The sequence below is a fragment of the Caenorhabditis briggsae genome, assembly GCF_000004555.2.
Source record: "Caenorhabditis briggsae complete genome, chrV, whole genome shotgun sequence".
NCBI classification, from domain to species: domain Eukaryota; kingdom Metazoa; phylum Nematoda; class Chromadorea; order Rhabditida; family Rhabditidae; genus Caenorhabditis; species Caenorhabditis briggsae.
The window spans coordinates 9,118,541-9,142,530 of NC_013488.2; the positions used below are offsets into that span (position 1 = coordinate 9,118,541).

At 36.9% G+C, this 23,990-nt stretch overlaps 6 protein-coding genes across 6 annotated transcripts; 4 read left to right on the forward strand and 2 right to left on the reverse strand.

The window, feature by feature from the left end:
• Window positions 1–418: 418 nt before the first annotated feature.
• Window positions 419–828, reverse strand: CBG23325 (the record flags this gene model as incomplete). Its single annotated transcript, XM_045237473.1, has 2 exons — window positions 419–503; window positions 602–828. The coding sequence occupies 2 exons, from the start codon at window positions 826–828 to the stop codon at window positions 419–421; spliced, it is 312 nt and encodes a 103-aa protein (XP_045097784.1).
• Window positions 829–3,587: 2,759 nt separating this feature from the next.
• On the forward strand, window positions 3,588–5,812 carry CBG23324 (the record flags this gene model as incomplete). The annotated part of the gene is made up of 7 exons (XM_002636574.1): window positions 3,588–3,621; window positions 4,222–4,358; window positions 4,446–4,530; window positions 4,577–4,691; window positions 4,866–4,987; window positions 5,036–5,526; window positions 5,570–5,812. The coding sequence occupies 7 exons, from the start codon at window positions 3,588–3,590 to the stop codon at window positions 5,810–5,812; spliced, it is 1,227 nt and encodes a 408-aa protein (XP_002636620.1).
• Window positions 5,813–7,230: 1,418 nt separating this feature from the next.
• Cbr-srx-85 lies at window positions 7,231–9,404 on the forward strand (the record flags this gene model as incomplete). The annotated part of the gene is made up of 5 exons (XM_002636573.1): window positions 7,231–7,338; window positions 8,040–8,203; window positions 8,252–8,484; window positions 8,865–9,031; window positions 9,078–9,404. 5 exons carry the CDS (start codon window positions 7,231–7,233, stop codon window positions 9,402–9,404), a joined length of 999 nt encoding a protein of 332 aa, XP_002636619.1.
• Window positions 9,405–10,815: 1,411 nt separating this feature from the next.
• On the forward strand, window positions 10,816–14,172 carry CBG23322 (the record flags this gene model as incomplete). Its single annotated transcript, XM_045237475.1, has 6 exons — window positions 10,816–10,871; window positions 13,232–13,400; window positions 13,448–13,705; window positions 13,737–13,858; window positions 13,906–13,980; window positions 14,028–14,172. The coding sequence occupies 6 exons, from the start codon at window positions 10,816–10,818 to the stop codon at window positions 14,170–14,172; spliced, it is 825 nt and encodes a 274-aa protein (XP_045097785.1).
• A 736-nt stretch (window positions 14,173–14,908) lies between these two features.
• On the forward strand, window positions 14,909–17,215 carry Cbr-srx-86 (the record flags this gene model as incomplete). The annotated part of the gene is made up of 7 exons (XM_002636571.1): window positions 14,909–14,983; window positions 15,030–15,193; window positions 15,239–15,404; window positions 15,452–15,518; window positions 15,567–15,733; window positions 15,777–15,973; window positions 17,083–17,215. 7 exons carry the CDS (start codon window positions 14,909–14,911, stop codon window positions 17,213–17,215), a joined length of 969 nt encoding a protein of 322 aa, XP_002636617.1.
• Window positions 17,216–17,454: 239 nt separating this feature from the next.
• On the reverse strand, window positions 17,455–22,878 carry Cbr-pms-2 (the record flags this gene model as incomplete). The annotated part of the gene is made up of 10 exons (XM_045237476.1): window positions 17,455–17,523; window positions 17,572–17,917; window positions 18,241–18,623; window positions 18,646–19,147; window positions 19,177–19,369; window positions 21,718–21,802; window positions 21,825–21,945; window positions 21,992–22,462; window positions 22,509–22,792; window positions 22,816–22,878. The coding sequence occupies 10 exons, from the start codon at window positions 22,876–22,878 to the stop codon at window positions 17,455–17,457; spliced, it is 2,517 nt and encodes an 838-aa protein (XP_045097786.1).
• Between the last annotated feature and the right edge of the window lie 1,112 nt (window positions 22,879–23,990).

Consider the following 23,990-nt stretch of genomic DNA (forward strand, 5'->3'; position numbering starts at 1 on the left):
AAAAGCTTGCAAAAAGAGCTGAAAACAAAATTTAAAAAACGCGGCTTCAACTTCCGCAACATGTGCGTGACGGTGTTTGCACACATCGGTGTGAAACCCAGCGCGGGAATTCAAAATTGGTTTTTAGAAGATGTTTCTGTTAAAAGAGCAACCCGGAATAATTCAATTTTTATCATGGAAAATATTAATAAACTGATGATATTTAGGTTTAAAATCGATATATCGAAATATATTTCTCGATTGGGTATGAACTGTTCGAATGAGAAATGAAATAGATTGACCCGAAAAATATAAATCACATTTGTAAACAAAGCGTATTGAGAGAAAAAAAACAGAATTCACAACAATTCGAAGAAATACGGAATCGAGTTATTGTCGGAGCAGCACATAAAAATGGACTCTTCGCCGGGCGCCACGGCTATGAATTAGCTGCTTTTATGATCGGTCTGCAGCAGTGAGCCAGCCATCTGCCTTCGGCGCACTTTGAACCAATCGGGCAGAATCTGAATGTGTTGTTGTATTGAAATTCGTTCTTGTAAAGAGAATTTCAAAAAGTTTTCTAATACAGATTTAAACTTATTGTTAAAAAGTAGAGACTCACTTGTGACCACAATGCCTGCCAAGAAGTTCTTGTTCTCCGTACCACGCCGTCTCGGTCACAACTTCATGGTTTGGAATTGCGCACTTCGGATGATTTTCTTGTCTCCACGCTTCTGAAATACAGAATGCCGAAACAAAATTCGAATTGGGACAATACCTTGAATCAATTCGTCGCAACATAGGCCTAGTCCAAATGCCATAGTAATGCATTTGGATCCTTTTGGACATGTCTTATCTCGATTTGAACAGCTGGCTAGTGCCTTGGAGCCTCCTCCACAAATTCCTTTGTCTGCTGTTTAGAAAAAGACTTTGAAAACCTTATAGAGAATGAGTAAACCTGCACGGCATCTTAAGTTGCACATGTCTGTATTATCGAAACGATTGAAATTTCCACCACATCCTTCATATAGAAAAGGAAGACACATTTCGAGTTTTTTGTCAAAGTAATACTGCAAGAGGAATATATTAATCGTAAAACCAGCAATAGAATAACCCCTAAACTTTCAAGTTTGAGCTCTAGTATCTCAATTCCTATGCAAGGTATCAAAAATGTCTTAACTAATAAAATGTGTGTGTGATATTATGATAAACAAGTTATCCGTTGACAACTTTTTTTATATCTTTGACGGGTACCGAGATAAACGGCCTTGAAGTTAGATGTTAGAGGACCTCTCTAATACAGGTTATACGGTAGTTATAATTAATTTCTAACGGCTAAATCACTTTAGAATGATCTTAAAAGTTACGATACCTTTATAGACTTTTGTTTCTTTCCACATTTTGAATGACCTCGATTTGGTGGTTCTTGACAGCATTGGCACAAAATCACCAAGGTCAAAAAGATCAAAGACTGGATCCACATCTTAAATTCCAAGAGATTAGCAGCAAATATCTCCTTGGAATAAATAGGAGAAGAAGAGAGAAGTAGAAAGGTATATGTGGTTGTTCCTGCCTCGATGCGTCGCCCAGATAATAATTCGATAATTGGGTAGAAGAGCGAGGACGATGGATGACATGGAAACAGATGCAATGACGTGCCCTTTTTCTAGCCATGATGCCTCTTTTGGGAGGTTTTCTCCGCCTCAAAATTAATTATTACACTTGGAGGGAACCGATCGAACACCGAAAGTTCATGTTCCGTGTTACTGCAAAGTTCTTTGTGTTGATCTTCGCCTAATTTCTTTAGAAAACAGAGGAAGAGGAAGTTTCAAGGTATGAGGACGCTCATTTTTGAACCTCTGTTCTATCGTCTGCTTAAGGGAAGTGGAGATATCCGATTTGTCAAATACGGAGCATTTTATCATATCTTTGAATGATAAAATATCTTTGAATGGCGATTGACAGAATCACAAGTGGTTTGATTTTCAAAAAATCTGAAAACCTTTTCGTTGTTTTCTTGTTGCTTCACCATCATTACTGTAATAAAAAAAGTTATTGTAGATATTAGAAAATTAAACCATTTGGTTAATCGCCATTTGCTATCGAGTTTATGCTCATTGATAAGAAACTTCAGAAATGGTCATTCCGAAATCCTCTGATTTTTCATTATTCTTAAAGACAACAGTTTTGAAAAAAAACACCAGAAAAAAACATTTTCAGATTTTTCAGAACACCAATATGATTCTTAAAATGAATTTCAAGACACAGGGAAGGGGGATTGCGAAAAAGCGGACAAACTGCGGCTGTCGATCTAGCAGTTGGCTATAACTCCTTATTTAAGCGAACGGGGGAGAAACCATAAAATCCAAAAAAAATTGTGTTATATTTTTATTCAAAAACATAATTTTTATTAGGGTCCATATACGAATAATTGCCTTTCATAGTTTTTGTCCCAAAAATAATTTCCATAGCCAACTCTTGTAAGCTTTTCGGGAACCCAGCCTTACCTGTAAACCCTAAAACTAAAAGGTTTTCCGGTTAGTATAGGCCAATTGGATTAAGTTTAAAATAATTTTCAGAGTTGTTTGAGGAAAATGTTTGAGGAAAAAAGTATTTCATTGAAAGAATACAACTGTGAAATAAACATATTTGGAGAGTTGAGATAATCCGCTCTACATAAGAAATGCATTTTCAGGGAGCTGAAACATCATACAGTCATTCTGTAATAACTAAAAAACAAATTTGATAAAAATTGCCGTATTCCAGATCGAATTCGTTCGAGAATTTCGTTTGATGAGTAAAAAAGAATCTGAAGTTATGAACAAATTGCGATCGTATTTGGAATATAGTTCCAGTTCTCTAGTTTTCTGATAGAGATATTGAAGAACTGTAAACTAATAAAATGTTTGATGAGACTTTTTTTAGTAAATGGTAATTACCGTAAGCAGGACCCCCTAAATCTAACTTTCAACTTTGAGCCCATGTATCTCATTTCCCGTTATAGATATCAAAAAGTAACTAACTGATGAAATGTTAGTCACAATATCAACAATATTTTGTCAGTTGACGACTTTTTGATATCTCTCACAGGAAATAAGATATATGGGTTCAAATGGACGGGGTGCGTACTATCAGAATGTATACGGTAGCCTACTTTTGAAAAAAATATGTTATGAAACATTTACTTTTGACTTTCACTTTGGTACCTTCTACAAAAGATGACTCATTTGTTTTTGATGCCCCTTTTTTCAAATTTCGTAATAACAAAAAGTACATTCATGACGTTGTTGACAATGAGAGGTTTAGAGAGACAAAGATATCACCTTTCCCTTTTTCGGAAACTCAGGTTCTCACATGACGCTTCACAGAATTTCTTCATTTTTTGGCAGATATACACAGAGACAGAGAGTTTCCTAGCAACCTTCTCCCGCTCTATTCTATTTTATCCTTGTGTTGTCTCGTGTTGTGTGCTCTCTTGTTTCTCTGGTGCACTCTAGTTGCCCTATATTATTTCTCTAACGTCTGGTTTCCTATTTCTCGTCACACACAAACAGCCCCTTACTCTGCCATCAGACCTCTGCCATTTCTCCCAGTTCTTTTGGGATTATATGTTTTGCACGTCCGAGGACGCTGTCGATATGGGTTAGTTCTTGTACCATTTTTAGTAGTATTGAAAATAGAGAATGAGTTGAATAAGAGTTTTGTCTAATTTTTAAATCTGAAAAGAATATCGAAAATTGAAAACAGTTCAGAGGAATGTTTTGGTTTGTCCAGTATTGGATAGAATCGATTTTTTGAAAACAATATTTTTTCTGTATCTTGTGAAGTACATAGCCACCTTATACTTGAACTTCGAGCTCACTTATCTCCATTTCTATTAGAGATAACAAAAATCTGTCAACTGATAAAAGTTTTGTCATAATATCACCAACATTTTATCAGTTGAGACAGTTGATATCTCTTGTTGGAATGGAGATAATTGAGCTAAACTTATAAGTGTAGGGTGGACTTCTCTTCGAGCATTTACAGTAGAATTCTGAATAATTATAATTTCTGAGTAATATTTTGTTTTTACTTTTTGATTCTGGAGAAGTTGTTAGTTAAAAAAAAAAGAACAATCCATTTTTCCCATTTCTGGCTTAACTTTCTCCCATCAAACCAGAACAAATATTCGATTGTCTATTTGTTTGTTTGATTCCCAACAACTCTACCAAGAGATCATTCTATTTTCAATATTTTCAGATAGTGCCAGAGGCGATATTCGTCGTCTGAAAGACGGAGAAATTCTAAAGTACAGTTCTGGAATCTTGAGTTCAAAATGGAAGAGAATGTATGCGGTTTTGTTCAGCGACTCAAAATTCGTGTGGTTTGAACAAAAGGTTTGTTTTTCTAGAGAAACCATTGTGAAACCATTGCTCAATAAATGACTCACAAAAATTGTAAATGATGACAATTACTATTTTCAGGGTGACAGAAAACCAAAAGGAAGTGTTCTTCTGAAAGATGTGATTCCGTACATCTGCGTTGGTTTGATGACAGATAGAATGCCAGGTAAGCAAAAAACGAATTGATATTTAAATTTAAATTCATTCTTCAGTAAAAAGACCAAATGTGCCAGATGGAAATTCGGTTCATCATCTCGTTGGAATTGGAATGAATCCGAAAGCTAATCCCTGTCATTGGATTTTGTTCTCGTCGGATTCTGATATTGAGTGAGTTTCCTTTTTGTTTCTTACATTTAGGCGAAAGATTCGAAAAATCAAAGTTCGTCACCAACGAAATTAGTTACTTAAATTTTGTACTTTAATACCTGCTTATTCAGGGCAGAAGTTTACTCACTCTGAAACACGATACACTCTAAAAATGATTACGAAATTTCCATTCAGATCCTGGTTTATCGAAATTACCAAAACCTTGCCAAAACCAGCAAACCCTCCACCAAACGGACCACCAGGGCAACCAAATGGACCACCACCTCCACAACAACAACAGGGAAATGGAGGATACGGTAGGTCCTTAAAATAAATTACTTAAAAATCACTCAATTCATTTTCAGTTCCACCTGCCGTTTACCCAAGTGCTCCACCACCAGTTCAACCAGGATATAATCCACGTCCTGCCAGCGGACAATCATACCCATCTGGACCACAAGGACCTCCAGCATACGGAGCTCAGTATCCTAATAACTATCCACAACAACCTGCAGGAGTTCCAACTTCATCTCATACGACTGTCATCGTTAGAGATGGAGGATACGGTGGTGGTGGATACGGTGGATATGGCGGTGGAGGTGGTTTCGGAAGCACTGGACTTGGTTTTGGATCTGGAATCTTGGCTGGAAGTCTTCTGGGATACGGATTGGGATCCATGTGGGGAGGAGGACATCATTATGGAGGAGGATTCGGAGGTGGATACGGTGGAGGATACGGAATGGGTGGTGGTTATTACTCGGATAATGACACAAACGTCACCAATAATTACTACAACTACGGAGACGGAGGAAACAACCATGATAGTAGTTCGAGCAACCTGAATGATAGTGCAGGGGTAAGTACAAAACAAAAGTTTGTAAATAAATGTTTCTTTTCAGAATGCCAACAATCAATCCCAACAACAGTCGGAAAACAATTATGGAAACGCCAACGCGGATCAAGGAAACGACGGTTACGATTATGGAAATTCGACCGAAGACTACGGAAACGCTGGTTTCGATGCTGGAGACTACGGAGGTGGAGACTTCGGTGGTGGTGGTTACGATTCTGGAGACTATGGAGGTGGAGGATACGATTCGGGTGACTTCGGCGGTGGTGACTTTGGAGGAGGCGACTATTAAGAATTCTCCTGGCTTCTCTTTTTTTTCTTTCGCTTCGCTTTACAAATGTTTCAAACCCATTTATTTGTGCCATTTTCAGTTTTGCAATCTGTCTAGAGAATTCATCCATCTGCGATAATAAATGTATATTGTACAAATTTTCTTTTTTTCATTTTGATCCAAAGGAACTAGAGTTTGCATGATAAATGTTGAACCGTTGAACAGAGAACAGGTTCACATGAAAGGTCTTTGGATCCGGGTCTAGTAAAAGGGTATGGGAGTTGAGCATACTCCGTTCAAAAATTGATGAATTTCTTGGACTGTGTAGCTAGGTCGAATGGATTCTTGAACCACAAATGCAATTGTTATCATTTTTGAAAATACAAATACCATAAAACCTGTATTAGAAGGGCCGTTTTATTGTTCCAAGGGACCTCCGGGGTTTCTTCAATTTGAGAGGCATGACTATTTTCCAGCCATTTTTTCCGAAAATTCCGCGAAGTTGTGGAATTTCAGGTATGTTTTTCACTGAAAACGAACCAAAATTTTTAATTTCCAAAGTCAGATTTTGCAGGGACCCTTTCTATTACAGATGCTCTTATTTTTCCAAGCCCTTTCCAAGGCCCCTTCTATTAAATGGGTCATTCGAATACATGACCCAGTTCAGACATAAATCCAAAATAATAGTAGTTTTCAAACAAGAAAAGCAAATCGTCATCTGTTTATCTACAAATTCCAAATGACCACCACTCTCGGTTCACTGGCCTGTGCAAATCCAAAAACGCCTTCATCCAAAATCTCACGAATCCCTCTATTCCGAAACACGATCGAGATCATCACACGGAAATTTGCAAGATCAAGAGTTTGAGATGCGCTGGTCAGCTGCCTCCAAGTGCACAACTACTATAAAAGTTTGGATCCAAACACAAAAATTTCTCATCCAAAGTATCCCGATTTCATCCTACAAATGTCTCTTATTTCTCTTCAGAAGGTATGTGCTCTCTAGACCCAGGTGGATTCTTTTTTTGCCACTGATCAAGGCCCGCCTTTCAGTGTTATTTTCCATTTTTCTTCCGCGATAATTCATAACTACGCTAGTTCCAGTCTTCTAGACGCACAACAACTTTGAGTAATTTCGAAAAACTAGTAATTATAAATATGCGTCAAGAGGCGGAGGAGAATATGTTGATGTAAACCACACATCTCTTTTTTTCTCCATAATCTTTTCATAAAGTTTGTATTTTCGAATTCGATCTTTTGTTTTAATGTTTCCATTTCCATTAACACCCTGACCTCATCTAGTGCGTCTAGGACTTTGATGATGTCTAGCGCTAACCAGTTCAGCTCACTTCTCAGCCTGCTTATGATCTAGCTTCCGAAACTCCCACAATTAGTTTCCTAGGAAAAGTAAACATTCCCACTCTTTCCAGCAAACTTCCATGGCTTTCAACTTTTCGGAAGTGTCAGACGGCGGAGTTGAAGACACTCCAATGGTTTATAATTACAAAGATCCAGCATCGTTCTTTGCTTCTATGCTTATGATCGTCGTAAGTTATTTATGATTCAGGAAATGTTATTTAGCCGGGAGTCTGAAACACTTTGCACCTGTCTGTGTTCAGTCAGACAGTTGACGTCTGAAAAAATGAGATAAACATATTTTTTGTTTTTGATAATCAAATTGGAAACAATTTGAAATCAAAGAGTCAGAGTCAGAGCTTTTATTAGTAGTTTTAATCATAAATGAATAAGACTATTTGAGTTGAATTAGGTCGAAACTATAAAACTTCTCTTCCGCCCGCTTCCAACTTCCGGTCAAAAGTGGAGGGTGGTTCGGTTTTTGGACGAATATTGGCCAGATTCTGGTCGTTACTTGCCCAAGAACGGCTGTAGGATCGTTGTCAGCTTGTGGTCGTTGAAGTTTGAAATAATACTAGGTCGGAACCTTGCCATAAATTTATCGGAGTTCAGCCGGTGTTAGTTGCGGTCTTATCAGGAATCTGAACCTCTGACCAGAAGTCGCCGGCGACGCCCGAGCTGTAATAGAAGGGCCCCTACCTTTGAGCCAATTTATCTCGGTTCTTGATAAAGATATCGAAAAGTTGGAAACTGATCAACTGTTTGTCATAATATGAGAAGTGTTTCACCAGTTGACATTTTTTTCGATATCTTGCATATAAACCGAGATAACTGAGCTCAAACTTAACAGCGTAGGAAATGATAACAGTTTTAAAAACTTTTCGATTTCTAGAACGGAATATTCGGACTTGTATGCAACACTTTTATTGTCTACATATTCATAAAAGAACGGAAAGAGCGAACCGCATTTAATGTGATTTGCATGGTTCGAGCTATTGTCAATTTCTATGTTCTCACCACAAATCACTTGGCACTCTTTGTTCCGATGACTCTTTTGTAAGAAAGTGACGGAACTAAACTATACTAGAATTAATAATTTTGCAGGGGAAAACCCATTGTTAGTAAGGCTCTGGAGACTTGGGCAATTTGTATGTCAAACTCTTTGTATATGGCTAACGAGTACTTGACTGTCGTCATTGCACTGAACAGGTTCATTTCCTTGTTTTTCCCATTGTACTATGCAAAACTTTGTGGAATGAAACCAACCATTGGGATATTGTTGGTCATGTATCTGTACAGAATCGGAGCAGTTACCAAAGAAACGATTAATTACACAGGTAATAGGAGTTATAATACTTGTAAAATGGGCCCTGCCATAGTTTTATTTAGAATAAATATTTTTAGACCGAATGAGAAAAGATAGAACTCGACGAGTACTACAAAATGATACCATTAAGAAGACTATATATCGTCTATGAACAAAGTTGCAGATGAAAAAACAGGCAGAGCTCGAACTGGCCCGGATCAGCCACTTTATAGCTTATAAATTTGTTCATAGGCAAGATACAGTTTTCCAAATAGTATGATTTTGTAGTATTTGTCGAGTTCTAGCCTTTCTAATTTCGTTGGTCCAAAAATGTTGTTTCTAACAGAAACTATGGCAGGACCTGGTTTACAAGTATTTTAATTCTGAAATCTCAGAAGACTTTGATTTCAGCCATTAACTGCTACGTTCGCTATTATGTTGAATTCCTTTCTTGGAGCCCTGATTTCGATCCTCAATGTCAGAGCAACAGCGGGATTATGACATTTATGGCTGTTACCTTTGGTATTGTATCTCTTCTTAATGCAGCAACTTTTTTGAAGATTTTTAAGTTTTACAAAGTAGAAAAAGGAATTAGGGAAAAATCCCAAACAATATTGCTTCCAGAACCAAAAACAAGAAGATCGAGAGTCAAGAAAGAAAATCAAGAAAAATGTATACTTGTTCATTCAAACAGTGATGCAAGATTCGCTTTATCTAATTGATATTTCGTTCACTTTTTACTTTTTCTTTTTTTACGAGAACCGATTTTGGACATTCTTCTGTGGAACATTCGTCTGGCAATCCTTACACTCACTGGATGGATTCATCATGATCATGTTCAACGAAAGACTATCATTTCTCAAGAAACAACTATTCCAACCACTTGCATCAAAAGTTTCCTTCGTTAGAGTATCTCAAGCTCCCTCAAGAACTCATTCTCAAACCGGATAATTGCTTCTTGGAATTTCTAAATTCTTGTGTCATTTGATATACATATTTTTTTTTCTCTATCTTAATCACCTGATTACATAAACTTTTCTTTTTTGTCATACTTGATGGCGGTGTGAGCTGCATTTTGGCAAACCAGCTTTCAAAAATATCAGAGAAAAATTCAAAAAATCAGAATCTGTTAGAAATGCCGGTCGATTTCAGTAACTGGATTAAGCCGTAAGTTTAGCTTCCAAATTAAAATTTTCTGAAATTATCGATATTGTGATTTTTTGAAATATGAAAAAATTTGAACCCAATCCTAAAAGTTAGAACTTTTTTTGATTTTTAGATGGGAGTTTTCGGTGTGATTTGCAACTTTCTGATCGTCTACATGTTCAAAAAAGAAAAGACCAATCGAAGCTCGTTCAATCTAATTTGTGTTTTTCAAGCCTCTATCAATTTATACGTTCTCATCAGTATGTTTCTAATATGCTTCTTGCCAAGTATTGTTTTGTAAGTTTTAGGCATGTTTGTAAACACTTTAAGAGAGATCAACCGTCAACTTTGAGCTTATATATCTCATTTCCTGTAAATGATATCAAAAAGTGGTTTACGGACAAAGTGTTAATTATGTCATTATCAATTTTTTGTCAGTTAATTACTTTTCGATTGCTTCAGCAAGAAATGAGATACATTGGCTCAAAATTAAAAGATAAGGTGGCATTCTATTAGAGCGTTTACGATGTTTAATACGAATTAAAGAAAGTCCCATTTTTTCAGAGGCTACTCCATCTATCATCCTCTTCTCGAAGCCTTTTTCATAATACTTTCAAACACTTTTTAGCTTGGTAATGAGTATCAAACTATACTAGTCGCTGCAAATCGATTTTGTGCCCTATTCTTCCCACTTCACTATTCAAAGTTCTTCGGATATAAATCTACAATGGTGCGTTGGTTTTAAATTACTTTTTGAGCAAATTTAGCCTTTTCCAGATAATGCTATTTGCAATTTATGGCTACCGATTTGTGGCTCTGTTTATCCAATCCTTCTTTTTCTATGATGTAGGAGTAACCAATGACGTCGAGTGTCTTATTTTCTTCTCACATGAAAAGTTAACATGGACATTAACAGATGATCCAAGTTGTAGTACAGAAGACAATATTCTACTGGTGGTGTCTATTACATTCCTTGTCGTTTTTATCTTGAATATCGCTGTATTCACGAAAATCATTTTTATCAAAAGGTTTGTTTTTGAGATGTTTATTTAAAAGAAGAAGATTGTCATTACAGATGATAACCAAAGATGGAAAAAAGGTTTCTCCGAATGAGAAGAAAAATATAATTTTATTCGTTCAGACAGTTTTACAAGACTCTTTGTACATAATAGATTTGACATTCACATTCAAATTGAATAGTCTATCGAGTACAAAAATGTGGGCTTTCATAAGCGGGACATTTATCTGGGAATGTCTTCATTCCTTGGATGGGTTTGTTTATCTTTGTCTGCCTATCCTAGTTAGCCTATCCTAGTCAGTTGGCTTGGGGACTATCTGTCTAACCGCACTTTTTCTGTCAAAGTCGATAACTAAATTGATCCACCTTCCTTTCCGGTTCCCTTTGGTGTTCCGCAAGAATAGTGGTTGGACCTCTCCTTTTCATCATTTTCATTAATGATCTTCTTGAAAGTATCCCCCACTGGTCTCCACTTCTCTGCTTTTGCTGACGACATAAAACTCTATTCCCATGATCCCTTCCTTCTACAATCTGGAATCAACACTATAGATACCTGGGCCACAAACAATAAGCTTCCTCTAGCTCATACAAAGACTTCTCTTCTACGCCTTGGTTCAAGAAACAAGCGCGCTCCCCTTTTCATCTCCTCCTCAGCTATTGAGCCTTCTGACAATATTCGTGATCTAGGACTTATTACCGACTCCAAACTTAAGTTCACCCAACACATAAACAAATCGGTTGCTGTTTCACTTCTCCGATCCAAACAACTTTTGAAATCTTTCAAATCCTCCAACCCCTCTTTCTACCTTCACTTATTCAGAACCTACGTACTCCCCTCTCTTGAGTACTGTTCAGTAATTTGTTCTCCTCCCCCCAATTCCAAACTCTCTCAAAAACTCGAATCCCCACTCCGTTTCTTCACCCGTAAAGTCTTCCAGAAATGCAATATCTCATACTCTTCTTATCAAGATCGTCTTTCCCAACTTGCCCTCTTCTCTATCAGACATCGTAGACTTAAATCTAAACTTATGCTGCTTTACAAAATGATTAGTGACGCCTCTTATATGCCAGAATTATCCTCTTTCTTAAGAATTTCCGACTGTCCTAGGAGACCTATGACCCATATTCTCTCAGATAAATGTACCGATGACTTCTTCTTCACCACCCCCCCCCCCTATTTGGAATGCAATTGTAAGGAATACTCCCCAATTTTTAACTCCCGGTCAATTTTCTACCTTAATCCAATCTTAGATCACCCGGTTTTATCTTACCTTTTCCCCCTTTTTTTTTATCTTGCCAACCTTACATGTATACCATTTTCTTCCCCATTCTCTAGGTTCATCTCGTTAGGGATTTTATCTAGAACTCCCGTTATAACTTTTGTGCCATATTTTCTTCTGATCAATAAATTATCAAATTATCTTCTTCGAGCTGTGAACATCTGAAAGTTTAGTCTCTTCAATGAAAGATTGTCTATTCTGAAGAATTTTATCAAATGGAATCCGTCTACACAAACCACAGAAAAGTCTAGAACTTCTCCGTCGACGACATTGGCAAAAGATCATCAAAACTCATCCAACCGGAACCAGTTTTTTGCTTCACTTCACGAATTACCACGCAATTTTTTTTCAGTTTTGGTTTCATAATAAATATATTTGTCCTAAAAATTTGTTGATAATGTCGATTCCTAATGAAACTTACTATAATTTTCATGACCCGTATAACATAATTGCTGGAGTTGCAATGGGATTCGTAGGTTTCTTGAATAACCGAAAATAATTGAACTTTGCTGCAGGTCTCAATGATTGGTGTTCTTTGCAATTATCTCGTTGTGACCATATTTTTTGAAAACAGTTCTGAAAAAACCTCGTTTAATATACTCAATGTAACAAGAGCTTTTGTCAATCTCTTCATTCTCATAGCTCTTTTTCTCATCGTTTTTCTACCAACAGCTCTCTTGTGAGTTTCCCTTCCTAGACCAGTCGGCTCCGGACGTTTCCAAAGTATGATAAGTATGACAATTTTCCGTCTACATAAAACTGACCAGAAATCGATTTTCCAAAAAGTTCGATTTCATATGGATCAAAGCCATACATGTCAACCGGACCGACCAATACCAACTACGGATACTCAGTTCTAATATAAAACTTTTTTTTCAAATCAAAATGGTAAATGTAGAGCTTGATGAGATCTACAAAAAGATTTCTTATTCGACTATATTTGAATATTAGGGTTCGATCCAGAAGGCGGAAAATAAGTGGGTCGGCAAAATTCTACCGGCTGTATGTTGTCTTTAATTGGAAACCCAACATTTGGCTGTAGCCGAGTCAAAAAATATTTTGTAGTTTTCGTTGAATTCTACATGTTCTTTTTGATCTGATTAAAATTTCTAAGTATGAACCGAGTTATACCACGGCTTCATCCTGATTGACCAAGCTTACATGTTCGGCTTTGGGCTATTTGAAATTGTCCTTTTATGAGATAACGTCGATTTCGGTTTTATGTAGGTGAAAATTTGATAGTTTCTAATTGGCCTTTTTCGAGTAGTCCGCTTTTGAAATGTCCGCATGCGAAATGCCCTGGAGCCGATCAGTGAACCCATTAAACACTTCAGAGGATACACTCCATTGTTACCTCTCATTGCATCGACCCTGATTATTTTCTTCTCAATGGCCTTCTACACTATAAATGAAAACCAAACTCTAATTACTGCAGTCAACAGACTATGTGCACTTTATTTCCCATTTCAGTATACGAAACTTTTTGGAATCAAACCAACTATGGTACTGAAATCGGAAAGTTTACCGCCTTCCCAAATAAAATGTTTCAGCTGATTTTATCAATCCTTTGGGCATGGAGACTTGGCGAAGTTATAGTTCCTCTCTGCTTCATTGACTTCTCAGTGAATAAATGTTATGCGTACTTTTCTCCTGATAAGCTTTCTTGGATGGTAACATCTTATGATTACTGTGCTGATGTATACAACAATACTTTGTTGGTGGCTGTGATAATATTTGGTTTATCCACAGTTTTAAATATTGCAACGTTCTCCAAAGTATTGTATTTCTATCGAGTAGGACTTTCCAAAGTAATTATTAGATCCTATGAGTTATATTCAGAATAAAAATCGGACGGATGTTGTTTCAAAACAAAAAGAAAGGAAGAATATTTTTCTGTTCTTCCAAACTATTATTCAAGATTTGCTTTATGTGATTGACTTTTCTTTCACTTTTTATTTCAAGTGAGATCTCTTATTCCTAATTAGATCATTACTTAATAAATTTTCAGTACTCTCATAGATCATAGATTGTGGACATTCTTATCAGGTACTCTGATATGGCAGTTGATACATGCATTGGATGGGTAAGGGAAAATCAAAATTGGATAAAAATTTAAATAAGATCATTCAGATTTATTATTGTTTTATTTAGTGATAAAATGACATTTATCAAGAAGTGTTTTGTGAAAAATTCGACGACTTCTGAAGTGCAATCCATTCAAAGAATAGAAGGAAAACGACGCTCAATATCTGCAGCGATGGCAACAATTAACTGAAAGTTGTGTTTTTATAAGGTGAAAATAAATGGGGGTTACTGAAGTTCGAATTCTGTTCAAACTTCACTGGGTGTATTACTCTGGTGTAGTTTCAATTGAGGCAAAAAATTGGAGGGCGGGCGGTGCGTAGGTCGTGTAGCTAAGACTTTGAGGTAACATATAAACTATGAAAGTTATCGAAAAATCAATAAAATTCATCATAAAATCGAGAAAATATACAGAAAAATGTTAACGAAAAATACATGATCTTTTGAGGATTTCGGACCTAAGCTCCGCCCACCCTCAAACTTTAAACCATTAAAACTCTAGGATGGGAAAGAGCCTTTACAGTTTCATCAGTTGTACTAAGGTATCCCTACGTATCTCTGGAACTCTATATTTTTAAAGATATCATTTTTCCTGCATTTGTTTACTTTTTTCAAAACAAGGTGACAAACAAATTACGCAAGATTTCCGGTTTCTTCTTCTCCCACATAGAAAACCCTATAATTTACTTGTCGAATATATCATGCATACATTTGAATAAAACCTTACAAAACTTCTATCTTGGACTTCTGGTTGGACTTCATTTCAATTTCTTATTTTGTCTATTGCTTCCTAATCCATATCACATGGAATTCTTTAATGGAAAAATCCATAGGGACATCCTAATTAGCTAGCTAGGAAGCTAGGTGGAGTCAGGTAGTCAACAAGTATAATTTTCTTCCTGGTTTCTCATTTTTGCTCGCTTGAACTCATGGAAAGCCCAACTGAAGTTGTTCTCGATTACAGTAACCCGCTAAATGCTACAGTAGCATTTTTAACTTTGGTGGTACGGTAACTAATCTAGATCATCAAACTGAAAATATATTGTTCAGATTGGCGTGTTTGGTGTCATTTGTAATAGCTCAATTGTTTACATTTTCTACAAGGAAAAGTCTGAAAGAAGCTCGTTTAACTTGATATGTGTATTCAGAAGTCTCTCGAACATCTACATATTGGGAACGACGTTTTTGGGATTGTTCCTTCCGAAAACTGTTCTGTAAGTTGATTAAAACTCAAAGTTATTTTATTTTTCTGGTTTTAGCGGTTTCTCTCCATATCCACCAGCTCTAGAAAGTACATTGATCCATATTTCCAATACTCTGTACCTTGGAAATGAGTATCAAATTATTCTAGTTGCCGTTAATAGATTCATTGCGATGTTTCTCCCAGTTTACTATAATAAACTTTGCGGCTTCAAATCTACTTTGGTTAGTCTATTTTTCAAACCTCAGTTGACTTCCAAATTTAATTTCAGCTAATTCTCGTCCTCATTTATTTGGTACGAATTGTGATTGTCATTTTTGAGACATATGACCAATTGAGTAAGTGAAGATATCTTTCGGACTAGACTGAAACTTGTGTGTTTTCAGAAGTCAATTGTTACACATCCTTCTTATTGGTAGCACTGGCATGGAGATATGATTTCCAGGCACAGTGCCAATTTGAGGATAACATATTGCTTGTAATTTCAATCACTTTTGCAATTATGACAGCAATAAACGGGGCTACTTTGCTGAAAATTATTAGCTTTTATAAAGTTAGTTCTTTATTAGGATTTCGAGATTTGAATTTGTTTTCAGTCGAGCAAAAATGAAAGTAATGAAACCAGGAAAAGAATCCGTCGGAATGTTTTCTTGTTCTTTCAAACTGGTCTTCAAGATTCCCTCTATCTCATCGATCTCTCATTTATGATGAAGTTCAGCTACCTCAGCGAAGCACGTGTTTGGTCTTACATCAGTGGAACTTTTGTTTGGGAATGCTTGCATTCAATTGATGGGTGAGTATGTTCAAGAAATACCGTTAACACTCTAATAGAATGACCCCTCCTAACTTTTAACTTTGAGCCTTTTTTTCTCGTTTCTTGTGAAAGACATCAAAAAGTGGTTAACTGATAAAATATTCTTGATATTATGATAAGCATTTCGTCAATTGACAACTTATTGATATCTTTCACAGGAACCAAGATAAATTGGCTCAAAGTTAAGGCAGGTGGTGTACGGTGAAATTTTTTATTGCATCAAAATGTGCAGCAATGCATGTAGATTGACTTAAAAATAAAGAAAAAATTCAAAACAAATTCCTTCATCGAGAAAAACGCATCGAAAAATACGCTGAAAGCCCTTAGGGACAAGGTTTTTTCTAGGCCGCCCGGTGAGTAAAAGCGCGCGAATTCAAACTTTTGGCAAAAACGCCTTGTTTCCCTTCCTCTGGGACACCCGCATTTTGGCGCCAAATTCAAAAAATTTGGGTGCCCCAACTCACAAAAGCCAAAATAGGTGAAAAATGCAAATCACATCAAAAATGCTGATTGAGAATGCTTCATTTCCGAAAAACTTTTAGCCTAAAATAAAGAAGCAAATAACAGGAATTTGTATTTTATTATATTATTTTATACTTTCTAGAGGTCCAGACACCTCAGAAATATTTCTAACATGCTTAGAATTAATGCGCAAGTCAGAAAATGCCAAAAAAAAGTCAAAAAAGAGTGCCCCCCCCCCAAGCCAACATAGCGCCAATTTTTTCGCACGTTTTAAAAGTTTGAATTCGCGCGCTTTTACTCACCGGCGGCCTAGAAAAAACCTCGTCCCTAAGGGCTTTCAGCGTATTTTTCGATGCGTTTTTCTCGATGAAGGAATTTTTTTTGAATGTTTTCTTTGTTTTTATGTCAATCTACATGCATTTCTGCACATTTTGATGCAATAAAAAATTTCACCGTATACCACCTTTAAGAATGGCGTTCGATTAAAGTTTTTACAGTAACTCCCTTCGTAGTAATTCACGGTAAGTTCCGTGGAAACCGTGGAAACACAGACACATTTTCGAAAATTAAATGGTTTAAAAAGACCAAGATATTTGGAAAATTCCAGAAAGTAATACTTTTTTCAGATTTATCATGATAATGTTCAACGAAAAACTGTCTCTTCTTCGAAAGAGGCTTCTCCCAACACCATCTGCAACACATCTTGCTCAGAAAACGTTCACGGTGTCAGTGGTGTCTAGATTGCCTGAAATCAATTGACTGAACAGCTGATTGACTGAACAGAGACTGAACAGTAATCTCCTTTTTTCAATATATTTTACCTGTGAATTGTTTTTTCTGTAAATTTATGAATTATTTTCTCATTGAAATTTTAGATGTTTTGTTCATGAAGCTATAGATATTTACGGTACTATGTTCAATAATGAAAAAATGTATTACATTTATTTAACAAAGTAAACGAAAGTTTTTAAAACAGTAAAAATCAATTTGAGGGATTGCTAATCAGTTTCTGGTTTATTTGGCAGTGACACTAGATGACGGATAGTCGGTCTTCCATGGGGACAATTCTGAAATTACCGTATTACTGACTAAACTCTTATCAGGAAAACAAGTACCCAAGGTTGATCTAACTTTGACAAATGACGAATGATCCTTGTCATTTCCCGATGATTCAATGGTTTTCCAATCATTACCGATTTCCGGCAAGCCTTCGATGCGAAGATGTTTCGAATACGAACCGGACGATACATTTGATTTGGATATTCGGAAACAACTGCCAAAATCTCTTCGAGATCGCTATTCGTGAGCTGTTGACTCAAAAGTTCTGGTCTCGCTGTTAAAAACGTTTTCAGACATCCGTCTTTTTCTCGAAAATCGAAATCGAATCCGTTCGCTTGGAAGATTGGAAGATTTTCGCGTATGATCAATTCTTGAACACTTCCGAAACCAAGTGCAATTGGTCTGAATGATGAAAGAATGATTTACATGAAAGGCATCTAGTATACTCGTATATCAAGATACAAAGGTCCCACAACGGCAACTACAGTAACCTAAAATTGTATCTATTTTCCGGACTCATTTTCTCGTTTGTTTCTGATCTTCGTCGATGTTTATGTTATTTTTCCATAAACTAGTCGGAAAATTAAAATGTTTGATAAAACTGACTATTTAAAACGTACTGAAAAAATAGTTTCAGGTTACGGTAGTTTTCTTTATGAGACTCTCGGCCACGGCCACCGGCGTCCTTTCACATCTCCGATTTTTTGGTCAGCATAATAACTTACGTGAAAAGTGGCTGTTTAGTCAGTTTCGCACTGTTCTGAAGTCGCTCGAAATTGTATTTTTCATCGCTTGCATGTTGATCGACAATGAAAAGATGTCCTCGTAGGCGACAAATGATAAATCCATGATTGAATTGACCGATTATTTGCATTTTCGTGAAGTCGTCTTTTCTAAAATTAAATATAGGAAAATCTGAATAAGTCTTCTCAACTAACGTCAGTGATCGAGACAGTTGCCGTTCGGCATCCGCGGTTTCTTCCTTCTTAAACCCAGTTGTAATCTCATCTAAAGCATCCTTCTCATCACTATTCTCAACTGGATCCTCTGGTTCTGGATTGATATGACGGGAATAGACATCACGGAGGAGCTTCATCGAAAACTTGATCTGTAAAAAAGCGAAAAATAACAGAACAATGCGTATTTCTCACTTTCTGTTGCGGTCTCAAAACATATTGTGAGCATTGGGAATTTTGAGAATCTTGTGAATCATTCAATCGAACATTTTGAGACTCTTCAATGATTTCTATTCCATCATCGGCATCTGATTTCTTTTCTGCCAGTATTGCACTTCTAATCTCATCTTCTGATGGCATATCCACCAATTTCTCAGTTTTTTTCTTCGGAATTTCTACTCGTTTTGGTTCCATAGTGAAGGAGAAATTTTCTAATCGATGCGACCTTGTACCGGCACTGGCATACGACGTCGATGGCAGATTCGACGATGTTTGTACTGTTCTTCGGAACATCGGACAAGGTTTTTTAGCAGGAGGAGATCGAGTCACTGATCTGGACTTGAGAAGGTCAGAAGTATTGAGGAGAGAATCCTCCGGAAACGTGGAATTCAGAAGAGTGTCGTTCATATCATCTGGACTTGGTGACTTTGAAGAACATATGCTAAAATATACAACACTTTTAAAAATTCAAATGAGCTGAATTACCTTGTATTTATAGCACTCTGTTGAGCTAAAGCCATAATCCTACGATCTTCTACACTGCTTTTGATTGTTGAATGAGATCCCACGATTTTCAAGTAAGTCTTCATCATTGATGCTCGGATAACTGCCAGAAGATGTCTTTCTTTTTCCAACATCACCGTCTTCTTATCAGGTGTCACGTTGACATCGATTTTCTCTGAAAAAAAAACTGAGAAGTTGAGTAAGGCGAGAACCAGTCCCCGAGTGGTGAGCACTTACTGATATTATTTTGATAATTTTTGAAAAATTGGAAAAAGCTCAAGCGGAAACTGTTGTTGCGCTAATTTTTCCTCGCTTTCTATACAAATAATTTGTTCAAAAGAATAATGTGGGTTTTCATCTGAATTTCGGAAAAATGTCGAAGGAGCTATTAGACTTGGAATTTGAAATTCTCATGATAGCAGAGATGAGCGGAAGAGATTTACGGAAGTTTACGGAAGACGGTTTATTTTCAAAATGAAAAATGCTACCAAAAAGTTGTGAACGGACAAAATGTAGATCTCAATGAGTGTTATTTATTGGTATAAAAGTTATCTCATAATAGTGATGGGGAGTTGAGATATGGCGTTTCTTCCGTGTTCCGTCTTCCGTCTGGCACACGGAAGACGGAAGACGGAAGAAAGACTCTATTTAAATAATCCAACAAAATTTCGAAACAATTTTTATACCAATCGATAGCTCTTATTGAAATCTACATTTTGTCTGTTGAAGCTTTTTGGTAGCATTTTTCATTTCGAAGATAAAACGTCTTCCGTAAATTGCCGTAAATCTCTTCCGCTCATCTCTGCATGATAGTTTCCCATGAGAGCATATCTATTCTTTTATTACACCTGCGGTTTACAATCTGAGGTGTGAATCCATTTCGCACCTGTTTTATTGCCTATTACTCCTTCACATTTCAATTTATGACGTAATAGTGTCTGTAAAGTGTTAGAAAAAGGGGTTCAAAGAAGGGCGGGATTAGTGCAGGTGTGTTAAGCCCCGCTCCTTAAGTGAAGACACAAGGGAAGTGAAGATACAACTCAGTTTTCTCACTTTTCATTTCTTCCCCACCCACCTCGTTTACCAGGGTGTCGCAAGACGCCCTGATGCCTTTTTTTCGCAAGATTCCCTGATGCCAGTGATATATCCCGATGCCAGTGATATGGTCCCCCCATATCCTGATGCCAGTGATATACTCCCGTATATCCTGATGCCAGTGGTTTCGCAAGATTCCCTGATGCCAGTGATATGCCCCCCCCCCCCATATCCTGATTCCAGTAATATACTCCCGTATATCCTGATGCCAGTGGTTTCGCAAGATTCCCTGATGCCAGTGATATATCCCCCATGTCCTGATGCCAGTGATATATCCCCATATATCCTGATGCCAGTGATTTCGCAAGATTCCCTGATGCCAGTGATATGGTCCCCCATGTCCTGATGCCAGTGATATATCCCCATATATCCTGATGCCAGTGATATGGTCCCCCCATAACCTGATGCCAGTGATATACTCCCGTATATCCTGATGCCAGTGGTTTCGCAAGATTCCCTGATGCCAGTGATATATCCCCATATATCCCGATGCCAGTGATATGGTCCCCCCATATCCTGATGCCAGTGGTTTCGCAAGATTCCCTGATGCCAGTGATATGGTCCCCCCATATCCTGATGCCAGTGATATACTCCCGTATATCCTGATGCCAGTGGTTTCGCAAGATTCCCTGAAGACAGTGGTTTTTCGTCAAATTTTTTCCCGGTAAAAACCAGATTCCTTTTCATGTATTGAGCCTCTACGTGGCGAAAGGGATCAACGGACGAAAAGTCTGGCTAATCAGTACACTTTTCGAAACTTTTTTTCCATAATTTTTCACATATTTCATTGAACTTTCAAAGCGAATTCTCGAGAAACATTGATTTTTTCTTCAATTTTTTTTGCAAAACATTTATTTAAAAAAATTTTTATCTGAAATTTGACAGGATAATGTTCGCGAAGATTACTGTAGATTACTGTAGAAAGCCTTCTATTTTGTAGTTTTTTATTGCAAATACACTCACCTAACAATGGAGACAAAAAAAAACTTTTTTTCAAAATTTTGACGTAATTGTGTTTGCAAAAAAAACTACAAAATAGAAGTTTTACTACAGTAACCTACAGTATTCTCCACGAATACCGGTCTATCACATTTCAGAAAAAAAAAGAGGAACCGAAACAAGAATCTTTGAAAATAGCTGGAAAACATCAAAAGGTCTAAAAATTTTGCAAAAATCTTATAAAAAATAATTTTTTCTCTCGAGAAATTCGCTAGTTTTCCAGAGTTTTCAGTTTTAGCGGGAATTTGAAAAATATCGAGAACATTCCAGAAGTTTCCAGAAATGGACGAGAAACGATTTTTCGAGATTTTGCTCATTTATTTTTTATTTTTTTCTTTTTTCCTATATGAATCTACATATTTTTCTACACTGTGTATATCAGTAGGTCTTCTCCACTCGTTTTTGGTCCTGAGGCAAGAAAATATTTACCTGGTGGAACATCGATAAAAAGAACGATAATCGGGTACTGGTTCTTATTAAACTGTTTGTAAACATCGTTGGTGACACTGCACACCTAAAAATATCCATTGTTAAGCTTCTAAAACGTTTAAACTCACTCTCATATACTCGACAGGCCTGTTATTAATATAAACGAACTGTCGATCCGATGTTCCTCGACCACATCCATGTTCACAACTGCTCACAAATCCACGAATTCTGAAAGCAAAATTTACTTTCAACCAGTAAATATATAAAATCTCACTTGAAGAGATCGAAAAATTGTGTTTCCTCCATTTGTAACGAATGCATCGCCATAATTTCGCCGTCCGGTTGGTCTTGTAAAATTGGAACGAGAGCAGATCCGTTTTTCGAATTTCCAATTCTTCTCATGCCAAATAAATTTGTTACAACGTCTTGAATAGTTGAGGTTCCTCCTGGAGTACAAATGATATTCGTTTTCTTTCCCGCAATATTATTGGTGCAGAGTATTTTAATATGTGGACAGAGAAGAGCAAAGGATTGGACAGTGGCGAGCAACTTCACGAATTCTCGCTTTTGACTTCGTTCGAGTTCTTTTCTACGGACGGGGAGAGTTTCGAACAGGTTGTTGACGATAATCGTAGTCCCAAGTTCACGAGCAGCCGGTTGTCGTTCGGTGATGTTACCGGAATGATCGTAAATGAGGCGTGTACCTATTTCCGAGTCAGCTGCACGAGTGAAAATGGAAACGGAACTGTAATCTTTACTTTAGCTTTTGAAAAGAGGAAAATAAAGAGTACCTGACAGTACACAATGCATTGAGTGCTTCTCCTCTGAATCCCAACGTTACAAGTTTATCGAAATCGGAAAATTGAGTGAGTTTGGATGTCGAATGCGGTTTACAAAGAGCATCGAAGTTTTGAGTTTCGATTCCAGAACCATTATCTTGTACTTCTATACTATCATATCCATTGTTTTTAACGCGAATATCAATTATTGTCGATCCGGCATCAATCGAATTGTCGATGAGTTGTCGAAGGGCGCTAGACAAACTAACAACAACCTGTAAATTCTTCCGTAAATTCTTTTATTCATCGAAAAGTTTACCTGCGCAGTTGTCAATCGTTCTGCTACATCTTTTGATATTTTTTCAATTTTGTTTTGAGCCATTTCGTAGCCAGTGAAATGAAGAAGAATTGGGAGAAAATCTGAATCGCAAAAAAAAATAAATTTTAAGCGACCGCTAAAAAGTTGCCCATAGAGCGCGACTGCCTTCCTTACAATGCGCGCGAGAGACCCCGCAAATTCCGGGGAAAAGTGGGCGGAGTCGGGGCGCAGCCTAAAATGCAACCCTGGCACGGTTTTGCCGCACGGTTTTTCTCGACTCCGCCCACTTTCCCCCTGTTTTTTTCCCCGATTTTTTTCCCCGGAAATTGCGGGGTCTCTGCGCGCGAATTCCAATTAAATCGTTTAGTTTTCGAAGTCCAATTTGGGAAGAATCACATCTTAGAAAGAAAAATTGTGAAAAAAAAACGAAATCGTTGTTGACCGTTTTCTTTCTTATTTCAGTTTGTAGTACGAGTTCCAGCTTTATAAAATGTTTAGAGTTTGTAGAGAAATTTATCAATCATCGATCTGTAAACTCTCTTCCTTTCAGATAGCCCAGGTTTTAATTCAGAATTCATTTCATTCGTTGAGAGCATTTTTTGTCTCATCTCCTCTTTTATGGATCTCTATTAGGATACCGTATTTCCTCCAAACCGTCAACTATGAGCTCAATTATCTCGATTCCTATGAGAGATATCAAAAATTTGAAAACTGATAAAATATTGGTAATGTTATGATAAATAATTTATCTACTTGTTCATATCTTTCACAAGAATCGAGACAATTGAGCTCAAAGTTGAGGGTTTTAGTGGGCTTTTATTAGAGGAAATGTGGTATCTTATCTCAATGGATATGCCTTTCATATTTATTTTTTAAATATTCTTGAAGTCGTAAAAAAAAGTTCTGCAAACTTTTTGAAAATATACTGGAAGGCTGTGACTGCACCGGAACCATTATGATCAAGAACTGTAATGAACCTTCTCCACGAGAATCTTCGGTTGTAGTTGTGAAATCCAAAACAGATCATATAATTGTATAAGAGATATAGTGATGAGATTGATACCCATTAAAATTGTCACAGTTCATTTGAACCCACTGATCTTCAATGTTTCTCCCCACGCGACACTTGTTGCTTCAGTTTCTATCTCTTACCACTCACTTGTGACACACACTCA